This window comes from Poecilia latipinna, unplaced genomic scaffold, assembly GCF_001443285.1.
Source record: "Poecilia latipinna isolate Pla-1442-1.1 unplaced genomic scaffold, P_latipinna-1.0 Scaffold740, whole genome shotgun sequence".
NCBI classification, from domain to species: domain Eukaryota; kingdom Metazoa; phylum Chordata; class Actinopteri; order Cyprinodontiformes; family Poeciliidae; genus Poecilia; species Poecilia latipinna.
The window spans coordinates 181,434-193,122 of record NW_015113356.1 but is presented as its reverse complement, the minus strand read 5'-3'; the positions used below and the strand labels follow the sequence as shown (position 1 = coordinate 193,122).

Here is an 11,689-nt window from a genome sequence, read left to right as displayed (position 1 = left end):
GACAGGTGAGGCTCTGCCTCACCTGCCTCCCCTGACCGCACGTCACTGGGAAATAATGACCTTTTTTTTAACACAGCGTTTTAATTGATCACAGTTATGCTTTCAGTTTTACCCACACCTGTCTCTAGCCGCAAAAAACCCCAACAAAAAACGACAAATTGCTAACACTAAGATTTCAGCAATTATAAAAATCATACTGAACACTTGCTATGAATGTTAAAGACAATGACATCCATAAAAAACGTGTAATTTTAAGAGTCTTTGGTGAGTCCAATGGACAATTTATTTACAAAAACCTCTGCATAAAAAAATAATAAAATAAATTACTCCCTGATTAAGATCATACTACCCCATTTTAACTTGAATTTATAGGATGGGAAATAACATAAACCTTTCAATGTTTGTTTTTGAAGAACAAAAGAGAAATGCTACTGAAAAACTGGCAATTCGAGGGGTTAAAATTCAGAAAATTAATATATATCTGTTACTTATAGTAAGGTACGAAGTTAATAATGGGATACAAAGAAAATGTAACATTTCCATGGCAATCTTTCAAAGAACATGTTTTTTTTTGTGTGTGTCCAAAAGACACAGGGGGATCACAAAATAAAGGTTAAACATGCAGACAAAAGCATACCTTAGGATGCAAAGGCACGTCTGTGTGCTGTTGGTGAGGCGACAGAAACCAAAGCGCTGGCATCCCTCCAGGTCAGTCAGAACAAAAGTAAAGTGCTGGACGGCCACCCCATCCCTCTGTCTGAGCAGACGAGCGAGGTGAGAGGAGGACAGTTAGATCAAGTTAACCAGGCGGGGAGGTGTGACCAGGCATGCAGCGAAAACCCAGTTCATACTCACCTTTGGATGTCGTACGGGAAGCAGAACCTGGGCAAAGTTTGACTGGATCCCTGGAAAATAAGCATTTAATGAGCAAAATAAGGAGCGAGAGACACCAACAAAGACGGTTATGTTAAAGTACGAGAGCTTCATGCGCCTCACGTCAACTTTTGGAAACTATTTCAGGTTTACGGTGTTACACGCTGAGCAACGTAAACATTATTGTCTTCATTGTCAACAGTTAGAGGATGTGATAAGAAAAGAAAGCGAAAGGTTAAAAAAGAATGTTCACACGTCAATAAATGGTTGAAACATTGTCGGTTTTGATCAAACGGATTTATAAAGCCTGACTTTTGGTTTCCGTTTTAACATAAATTTGAACAAGAATTGTTTGCTAAAGTTCAATTTATTTACTCCCTTGACCTAAATAAGGTGAGTCCTTAAACAGCCACACAAAATATGTCCGGTGTTCGAAGAGTAAAGTCGAGCTGCTGTGATCATTTCAAAAGTATATTCCCAACAACGCATTCCCTGGAGCAGCAGAGGCTACCTCATCCCTGAAGTCTTCTGGAAACTGAAACTTTACTCCAGGATCTGCAAAATTAAAGCAAAAAAAAAAAAAAGTTATGAAAATGAATGAACAAACTACATCACACAAATGAATTTCACTAAGTTCAATTTTCAGCAAAAAAGCTAATTCAGTTCAGACACAAACATTCTGTAGATACAGTAATATATACTGCTCAAAAAAATAAAGGGAACATTTAACTTTAATTTTGTGTGTGGCTCCAAATCCAGGCTTCCATTGGTTAATAAATTTGATTTCCATTGATGATTTTTGTGTGATTTTGTTGTCAGCACATTCAACTTTGTACAGAACAAAGTATTCAATGAGAATATTTCATTCATTCAGATCTAGGATGTGTTATTTGAGTGTTCCCTTTATTTTTTTGAGCAGTGTATATTATTTTAGAACTTGTATTATTCTTTCAACTACAAAACATATGTGTGATGTACTGTAGAGAATATGCACCCAGTATTTAGTAAGGGCTCCTTTTCCATTAATTACTGCATCAATGCAGAGTAGCATGGAGACAGTTCTCCTGCTGAGATGTTCCTGGGTTGCATCAACACTGCTCTTGTTTGCATTGTTAGGTCTGGTGTCTCTCATCGTCTTCTTTTAAAAAAAACGTGAGGTCAAAACCAAAACTGATCTAGATTCTGTGGAACTAAAGGCCGCAGAGAGTAAAACAAAAAAGAAAAGGAAAAAAATTGTTGTTTTCAAGCTGAACCTAGAAGAATTAACCTAGTCTAATAATAAATCAACCAGCTGTACCGCCTTAAAACATCACCAGAATAAGGGATGTCCTGTCAAAACAAGACCCAAAATAACTTCTGTGCGCTGTTATTTTATGCTTGTTTTTACAGAAAAAAAAATTAGCAAGTTGGTGCACCTTATCCAAAATGCTGCTGCCAGAGTCCTGACCAACACCAGGAACATGGATCATACCACACCGGTCCTTAAGTGACTGCACTGTCTCCCTGATTGTAAAATAATAGAAATATTGTCGATGGTCTACAAGTGTACTTCAGAGTTGCTAGTCAGATATACACCACGTAAAAAACCCTACAGGTTGTCAATGACCTGTTTACTCCTCGTTTCCACGAACCAGAACCAAATCAGGTGAGGCAGCATTTAGTCAGACTTTTCCTTTGAATCATGACTCAAACTGTTACTGTTTGCTGCAAGCAAACACAAAAGTTAAGAGATTTATTTTAATCATTTTTCATTAGCTTATCTAAGGGTATTCAGATTTCCTTCCCGTTGTATGATTATGTGTCATTAGTTTATGTTTTAAACTCTGTCCCCTTTTTCTTTTTGTAACTCAGGTTTAATTACCCTATATGTGAATGGTGCTACAAAATATATTCCAGAGATCATCCATTGGGGTTTATGTCAGCCAGGTTTGCAACCCAATCAGTGATGCTCATTAAAGAAATCATGCCAAGCACATTGATGAGATACTAAGTCCTGCTGGAAAATAAAATGAGCATTTCTGTAAAGACTGTCAGCAAACAGAAGCACAAACTGCTCCAATATCTCTTGGTAAGCAGCTGTGAACCAACACAAACAAAAGGCAATGACTCCCCGAATCCTCACCGACTGTGGAAACGTCACAGCGGACCTCAAGCAGCTTGAATTCTGACTCTCCGTTTTTCTAATTGAAAAGCAAGATACTTTCATTTAAAAAAAAATGTTTTGGACCACTGAGCTACAGATCTGTCCTTTTTCACTATCTCTGGTTCAGAATTGACATCACATAAGAAAGGCATCTTCCTTCCCATGGATACGAATACATGGTGTGTCTGATATGAAGCACTGCGGTCCAAACCTCGAGAAACTCCCCCAAAACTCTTGAATGGGCTTTTCCTCTGAACCCTGCTCATGCTGTTTTTAACCTGCTGTTTCCACCACGCTTTGCTTCTGCTTACCTCTACAGGGTGTCGAGGACTGTCAGCTGATCAACTGTCAGGTCTTCCCCCTGACTGCCATGATCCATAACTTCACATTTCACTGTTAAACATTTCTGTATTATTTCTGGACTAACTTGGTAAGTTTGGACCATCATTAGCTGTAAGTTAGATTTAAAACAAATTAACGCTTGAAATATGTTATCTCGAGTCTAATGAATCACTATAGAAGCTTCATTTTTCTAATTTCTGAATTACTGAAATAATATAAACTTAATCATATTAATAGTTTATTGTTGGCAAAAAAACAAAAAACATTAGTAATTTTACTAGACAAAAAATGTTTTAAAAATGGTTAAATGTGAAATCTGATTGGGTCAGCTGTCAGCTCTCACAGAGAGTTAACAGGATGCTCTCCTTGGGTTTACTTGTGACTAAAAAGGCTTTGTGGTTTTCTTCTGATCACATGACAGGAAGAATGTGCGACTGTCAGAACAGCACAAACTGCTTCACACATACAAAGTTTAGATATTTCATTTTTGTCTCAATTCACATGTACCACTATTAATTTATGTTGAAGTCCGCTGTCAAAACGCCGGTGTAGCGACTGAGTCATGACTCACAGACTGTGCAATTCACTTTGTGCAATCCATTGAGTCATGTTGAAATAAGACAAGTCCGAGATACAAAGAGTGACAGAAAAACATCTGATGAGTAACTTCATTGTAGTAGACAAAACATCAGTGTCAGTTTATATGTATATACGTATAACAAAGGGAATTTTGTGAATAAAATCACAATGTAGCGCCCGAAACAATGAAAACGGACCAAATCAAATGGTCAAATTTTACCCATGTCTTCTACTAGTAAAACAAATCTGAGATTTTTTTTTAAGTTTGAAGCTTCACCAAATCGACACAGATGTTACATGAGATTTGAAGTCACATATTTAGAAGCAGAGACCACAAACCCACAGTCTTCTTTGTTCTCAGTGATCTGATATAGAAGATGATGAACATAAGCAGTGCTTATTAGAACAGAGCCAAACATGTGTGAGCCGTTCTGGATGGGTGTGTGTGCCGATCCAGAAGCTACAGCTGTCCTCACCTTTGTCTCTGGCTACAGGGCATGTCGCTTCAAAGAACCAGTTGAAAGTTCGCTCGGGGTTTTGTCTGACAGGAAGCACATGAACACCAAAACGTGTGAGATTTCTGTTCAGAGTTTGACGTGTGCATTCACATTAATTCAGAAATTAATAAAAGAAAGATTAATAATACAAAAAAGTTAAGACATTTACTCCAAATTTAATCTGATTGTGAGCAATATAAAATATCTGTGTTATTACATTCAAAGAAGTGCCTTGTGGCTTATAATAGGCTTAATATACAGATAAATGCATGTCAAATTTAGTAAATAAAATCTGCTTAACACAGGGATTAGAATAAGTCCACTGTTATGTCTGTGGCAGCAAATACAAGGGCAGAAGAGTTGCTGCATTAAACTTCCTGTGCAGTTTTGTGAGAGGAAGTTAATAGAAACCACAAGAACTGAGTGAGAGGCAGAGAGAAAATGATGGAGGTCGACAAAAAGAAATCATAAGCCGACTAACTTACTTCAGTCTGGAGCCCATCCTGCCTGAATGCGGCTGTTTCCATGTGTTTGTCCCGGAGGAGATGAAGGTCCTCAGGGCTCTGCTAGACGAGTGCCATCGCTTTGATGAGGCACCGTTACAGAGGAGGGCAGACCGCCAGCAGAAGCAGCAGTCTGCTCAGTCAGCGCCAGAGTGAAAAAACACTTCCTGATCTATCTGAATATGTTCTTGTCAATGTGTAAATGACGTGCGTTATGAGACAGCCTCCCAGATGTGGACTTCTCGTAATTTGTTGATATTTCGTGTTTAAATTTAAAAGTGCTCATAAGATCGAAAGATTACATCTTCCTCAAAATTAAAATGACCTACTTAGCCAATACCTGCTGCTGTTTGTTTGGTGAATAACAGAACAGAGTAATAACAGAAGAGCTCAGAGTATGCAGGCTTGATGCAGTTTTAGAGCTCTGACAGCCGTAGACCCGTCAGTGAGAATCCGGTTTTACTTGATTTGTGCAGTCATGCACCCTTATGTTAGTTAATGCGTCATTATTGAGAACAGTTGACTAGGTGTCCCCGCTATTGTCCAAGTAAATAAAAGTTAGATAAACACTGCATGTACACCAGCTGCAAAGAGACAAAAGAAATCCACATCCTGATCAGAAAGGCACTTTGCACACAGACCCTTTGCTGCCCCCTTGTGTCACTCGAAGGCATCTGAAAAGTATTGGTCTCCATTTTGACAAGTTTTTTTGTCATCTGAGATGAAAACTGAAACGGAATTAAAGAAAAAAAAAGCAATTTCACAGTAAATCGAAAACATTTGATGAAAAATATCTTTGAGCTGAACCTCAAGCTACAGAAATGATCCCACAGACAAAGACTTGTTTAATATATTTATTTCAACCAATGCCAAATCAGACAAGTGATCAAACTGGGCTCAGTGTGAAAGATTATCTGGTGATGATGACGATGAAGAAAATGCTACCAACAAAAAAACACTTGCACACGTTTTTTGGCTAAGTTCACACAGCAGGCAAAATGTGACTCAAGTCCGCCGTTTTTTGCCCAAGTGCGACCCGTGTCCGACTTTTTCACAGCTGTCTGAACGGCCCAATTCCGATCTTTTCAACCTCAAAAAAGCCAATCTGTGCCACCTCCACATGTATCGGATTGTTTCAAAGGATCCTGCAGTCTGAATGGTCATGTCGCATTTAATCCTATGTTCACATCGTTGAGACATGCGATGTAATGCAATTTGGATGCAAACAATGGCTGAAAATTATGATTATGACATAAGTCTGTATCAAGAAACGCATCACATCACAATCCCACCACTCCTGGCTCTGACTAAACATCCAAACAGACTTCGCTATAGACTGTGTAATCGATGATCCGCCAAAGGCCATTGCTGTTAGCTGTACTTTCTTTTTATTGGTCTCTTGTTACAATACTGTTGATTCCCATTGCTGAAGAAACTTTAAGATCGATAAAGTTTATTATCAATCTTACGATCGTGGTGAGTTTGAGGGTATAACAGTAAACAGCGCACTGTTTACCGTTACTTCAGTAAACAGTGCGCTGCTGCGTGACGTCAACGTTCCTCTGCGCAGTCGGCTTACTTTGGGGGTCATACACGTTCACATCAAGACCTGCTGTGTGAATGCAGCCTTTGTTACTGCTACAAAGGTCAGCTATGTTTTTAGTGTGTGAATCCTACTCTGGCAGAAGAAGAAAAAAGGTGAAGACCAGAAACAGAAGAGGCAGGGAAGAGATGACATGAATAAGAGAGCAGGGAAAGGACAAGACAGGAAGGAAAAGTACAAACTAAAAAGAAAAGAGCAGAGTTGGACTTGGCTAAAAGGATGGATGAGTGCCAATGAGAAATATGAGTGACCGTTAGCCTTAGGCGACTTCCTCCTCTCCTTCCTCCTCGAACTCTCCCTCCTCGGCCGTGGCGTCCTGGTACTGCTGGTACTCGGACACCAAGTCGTTCATGTTGCTCTCCGCCTCGGTGAACTCCATCTCATCCATGCCCTCTCCGGTGTACCAGTGGAGGAAGGCCTTGCGCCGGAACATGGCGGTGAACTGCTCGGAGATGCGCTTGAACAGCTCCTGGATGGCCGTGCTGTTGCCGATGAAGGTGGCGGCCATCTTGAGCCCGCGGGGTGGGATGTCGCACACGGCCGTCTTGACGTTGTTGGGGATCCACTCCACGAAGTAGCTGCTGTTTTTGTTCTGCACGTTCAGCATCTGCTCGTCCACCTCCTTCATGGACATGCGCCCTCGGAAGACGGCGGCCACGGTCAGGTAGCGGCCGTGGCGGGGGTCGCAGGCTGCCATCATATTCTTGGCGTCGAACATCTGCTGAGTGAGTTCGGGCACGGAGAGAGCTCTGTACTGCTGGCTGCCCCTGCTGGTGAGTGGCGCGAAGCCGGGCATGAAGAAGTGCAGACGAGGGAAGGGCACCATGTTGACCGCTAGCTTGCGGAGGTCGGCGTTGAGCTGGCCGGGGAACCGCAGGCAAGTCGTCACCCCGCTCATGGTGGCAGAGACCAGGTGGTTGAGGTCTCCATAAGTGGGCGTGGTGAGTTTGAGGGTGCGGAAGCAGATGTCGTACAGGGCCTCGTTGTCAATGCAGTAGGTCTCATCAGTGTTCTCAACCAGCTGGTGCACAGAGAGGGTGGCGTTGTAGGGCTCCACAACGGTGTCCGACACCTGCACAAGCAACGCTCAAGTTCAGGGTGAAAACTAAAGCATACCAAGAAGCAAACCGACACGATCATCGTACCTTGGGAGAGGGAACCACACTGAAGGTGTTCATGATACGGTCAGGGTACTCCTCCCGGATTTTGCTGATGAGCAGGGTCCCCATGCCGGAGCCGGTGCCCCCGCCCAGGGAGTGTGTGAGCTGGAAGCCCTGAAGGCAGTCGCAGCTCTCAGCCTCCTTCCTCACAACGTCCATGACCGAGTCCACCAACTCGGCTCCCTCTGTGTAGTGGCCCTTTGCCCAGTTGTTACCTGCGCCACTCTGGCCTGTAATGGCAGGATTACGGTGCTGAACTGTTGCTATGACAACATACTTTGCAATAGGGGCAATAGGCTCTTGCAATATTAAAACACCACAATGTTTTCTGGAAAAAAAGAAAACAGAGCTTTCTCAAATGATGGTCGCATTGATCTGCTTTGTGTGTGCGACACCGAGTTGAAAACACTGAAGTTGAGAGTCGGCGCAACCAGCCACAAGGGCGCACATCACAGGTGTGTGGCGTCTGCCCTGGTGGAGAAGAAACGGGGCTAGATGACCAACTAGCTCATCAAACTTGCTAGCATCGATTCAGATTGAGGGAAATGACGGAATTTGTCACGAGAAATGTAGGTAATTGAGACGCTCGACTATGAGATCTGAACCGCCTGCGGTAAACAGTGTGCAGTGTCCACACAATTCCGGCCACACAGAGTATGAGGGAGACTTTATTTTGAGGTATAAAACAATTTGTCCCCAAATGAAAACCAAAAGAAAAAGAGGGATATTTCTGTTTTCTCAAAAGTCGAGTCTTGCTTCTATGAAGCAAATATCGAATAACATCTTGTAAGGTCAATGTTTTGCTACACACCTGCACCTTATATTTTACCTGTGCTTTTATCCAGTTGGGATTTCAATTATCTCCCAGTTTAATAATTTTTCATATTAATCCCAAATAAATTCTGTCTTGCTTTGTTATGCATTATTAAGCATCACAGAGAAAAATCAAATAGTTTTGATTTGATAGAGTAAATTAAAGTGCATGCTCCGAGTTACGTACCAAAGACAAAATTGTCTGGCCTGAAGATCTGTCCGAAAGGGCCAGAGCGGACTGAGTCCATCGTGCCAGGCTCCAGATCTACCAAGATGGCCCTTGGCACGTACTTTCCACCTGGAACAGATAAGTGATTTGTTTTTTTCCTGGAGGGGTTGAGGGGGATCCATCCATCCATCCATTTTCTGAACACCCTTGTCCCTCAGTGGGGTCGGGAGGGGTGCTGGTGGTTGAGGGGGATATAGTTTCTAAATAGAGTTTAAATACTGAGACAAATCACATAATCAAACCTGAAGCCTCATTGTAGTAGACGTTGATCCGATCCAGCTGCAGATCGCTGTCCCCGTGGTAGGTTCCAGTCGGATCAATGCCGTGCTCATCGCTGATCACCTCCCAGAACTTCAAACACATGGGCATGAGAGATTAGTTACAATGAAATGAACGTGTTAATAAAATATTAGAAAATATAAATCCCGAATGAACAGGGTGTAATAGATTACTGCACATCCCACCATGTTTAAAGAAACCATGTTACTACCAGGAGTTTACATCTGCAACTTGAACCTATATGCAACACAAAGGCTTCAAAATTAGAGATTTTTTGCCTGATTTTCAAGACACTAATTTATCTTTTTTTAAAAAGATCCAAATAATCTGTAAGCATAAACAAATCATCTTGATTATGAGCCAGATTTCTGAGTTTGCCCTGACTGTTCTCGATGACAGTGACAATAACAGTGCCAATTGAAGGGTGGAGCCAAGCACACAAATCTCGAGCAAAAGAGGAAATGTTTTCTTTTTAGCAAATAGAAAACCACTTTTCCCCTCCATTTCAGTCTTTTATCAATCAATCAAATTTTATTTGTATAGAACATTTCAGCAGCAAGGCATTTCAAAGTGCTTCACATAANTAAAATAAAAACAACGTGACATTGAAAAAACAGTGAGAAAGAGAAAGACACTTCTTCTCTTCAATGAACATGAATGGAAGATTGTCCTTCGTACAAATCACCTTTGTAAAATATGCATGTTTTTTATTTATTTCGTTCATCCATTTCGATGTAAATCAACAGACATAAATCATCCCAGAATTTCAGAATTTGATTTTTCACCTTCTTCACACATGATCTTGGTGCATTCAAAATTCCCTCAGATTATAATTTGTGTTTAATATTCAAATCTTTCGCAAACATTCATATTGTTTAATATAATGACAGTATGAAGAATGACTGATATTTGATAAGGCTTAACAAAAAAAAAACAAAACAAAAAAAAAAAAAAAAACAGGCCAATGACATCAATGTGACATGTTTTGTCATTTGCATGTCGTTCCAGTGCATTCGGAGTCTCAGCCGCACCCCTCTGTCTGTCTGTGGCTACACGCGCGCACGCATATTAATTATTACAATATTTAATATTTTAATTTCAAAGTTAACGTGGATATCTTCCCACAAACACGTTCTCCGCCTCCTGTGCGGCTCCAGTCGAGAACAGCAGTCGCATGAAGCGGTCTTCATGCGACAGCAGCGGGGATGTCTCGGCTTGCCGCCGCCCATCCTGAAGGATGCTATTGTACGCTGCCTTCACGGCTCTCCTGTGCACGACACTGTCCTCTCCGCTGTGTTTGACCTACTTAATCTTTCCTGGGAACAGCGTGCTGTCTTACCAGTTGTCATGTCACGACCAGCGGCGGCCAGCTTGTATTTAGTTGCATTTAAAACAATAAAACTCGGCTGCCATTGTTAACGGGTAGATAAAATCCCCCCAAAGGTTCGCTGGCTCTTCTCTCTCTCTCTCTCTACCTACCTTCGCTCCAATCTGGTTACCGCACTGCCCGGCCTGAAGATGCACAATCTCACGCATGTTGTCGCTGCTGCGGTACGGGGAGTATGCAAACTGATGGAGAAACGAAGGAAGGTGGGAAGAAAAAAAAACCTTAAAGTCTTTTTTTTTGTTTTTTTTTTTGCGACTCGGTTCGCTCTTGACTCTCGGTTCTGTCGAGTAGGGAGCCTGGCTGAATGGCGGAGGGGTTTGTAACAGGGTTTTAAGCTGCCTCGTCTCGCCCTTCCCATCCAACCGCGGCTGCGCCGTGCCTGTCTGTGCTGCAGAATTACGTAATCTCCATGGCAACGAAAACTGGGCACAGCCGGTGCAAATGGCCTGTCTAAACCGGCCGGCTGGAAGAGAGCAGGAAAGCTGAGACTAATCTTCGTTGGAATAACATGTTAAAAAAACAAAACAAACAAAAAAACAATGGCGTTATGTTGCATAATATGGAGTTTATAACTTTCCAGTTTAGAGCTTGAGTGGAGTAGTCTAAAATATGTCCGCTCTGTTTGAATGCACAACCCTTCTCCCACCTCCAAGCACACACACACCCATAATGTGTTCAAAATTTCTTTAGTGTTCACAGTGTTAGCTTTGGCTATGAAGATAATGCTGCTTTTCATTATTCCATATTTAGCCTGCTAATTTGTTTGAGTTGTTGCCCATGGAGACAGGATGTTTGACAACAGAAGCTGGAAGGAAGTCAGGGTGATGATATGGAAATGGCATGCATTCCTCACTCAGCCCGCATTTTCATGCAGTAGACCGTTTTCAAAAGACAGCTTCAAACATGACTTAAGAGTGAGAGAACAAAAGTAACCTTTCAGAAGTTGCATGCAGTTGAAACACATTATGCATGTACTATAAAAATTACTTCCTTTTGCACAATCTAAATCAAACCAAACTTTTACTGTCCTTAGATCACTTAGAAAAATAGTTTCCTTGTGTGACATTGTGGGAAAATAAAAGTAGTAATATAAAAAAAAAATAGCAGCCAAAATATAAAGAAGAAAATTATAGATTTCCACAAGTCTGGTTCATGTTTGGGTACAGGTCTGAGATTACAGATGCCTGTTAATCTCTTCAAAGAATTCAGTGCAAACATTACGAGGTGTAAGACGTGTTGTTATTAAGGTGTCTGAGAAAAAAGGCAATTAAAAAAAATACT

The 11,689-nt window shown here is 41.5% G+C and overlaps 2 protein-coding genes across 4 annotated transcripts in view; both read right to left on the bottom strand.

Annotated features, from left to right (window-relative positions):
- The window catches only part of dennd1c (DENN domain containing 1C), a 22,489-nt gene extending 17,360 nt beyond the window's left edge, over positions 1 to 5,129 (bottom strand). The window contains exons 1-5 of one of the 3 annotated variants that reach the window (XM_015045701.1): positions 4,920 to 5,129; positions 4,414 to 4,478; positions 1,385 to 1,428; positions 856 to 905; positions 638 to 757 (exon numbers count right to left, since the gene is read on the bottom strand). In XM_015045701.1, the coding sequence (XP_014901187.1) occupies positions 638 to 757; positions 856 to 905; positions 1,385 to 1,428; positions 4,414 to 4,478; positions 4,920 to 4,936 (296 nt within the window). In that variant the 5' untranslated portion in view covers positions 4,937 to 5,129. The remainder of the gene's footprint in view (positions 1 to 637; positions 758 to 855; positions 906 to 1,384; positions 1,429 to 4,413; positions 4,479 to 4,919) is intronic. The other 2 variants (XM_015045700.1, XM_015045702.1) reach the window with 2 other exon arrangements.
- A 649-nt stretch (positions 5,130 to 5,778) lies between these two features.
- LOC106955496 (tubulin beta-4B chain-like) lies at positions 5,779 to 10,768 on the bottom strand. Its single transcript, XM_015045704.1, has 5 exons — positions 10,501 to 10,768; positions 8,985 to 9,093; positions 8,701 to 8,811; positions 7,686 to 7,930; positions 5,779 to 7,612 (listed from the first exon to the last, which is right to left on the bottom strand). Exons 1-5 carry the CDS (start codon positions 10,555 to 10,557, stop codon positions 6,800 to 6,802), a joined length of 1,335 nt encoding a protein of 444 aa, XP_014901190.1. The 5' UTR covers positions 10,558 to 10,768; the 3' UTR covers positions 5,779 to 6,799.
- Between the last annotated feature and the right edge of the window lie 921 nt (positions 10,769 to 11,689).

Excerpts from the sequence above, each read along its gene's own strand:
- LOC106955496 (XM_015045704.1), bottom strand. The coding sequence starts at position 10,557 with ATGCGTGAGATTGTGCATCTTCAGGCCGGGCAGTGCGGTAACCAGATT. Across the intron at positions 9,094-10,500 it reads GTAACCAGATTGGAGCGAAG|TTCTGGGAGGTGATCAGCGA; the intron begins GTAGGTAGAGAG and ends ATGTGTTTGAAG. Across the intron at positions 7,931-8,700 it reads GCCAGACAATTTTGTCTTTG|GCCAGAGTGGCGCAGGTAAC; the intron begins GTACGTAACTCG and ends CTGCCATTACAG.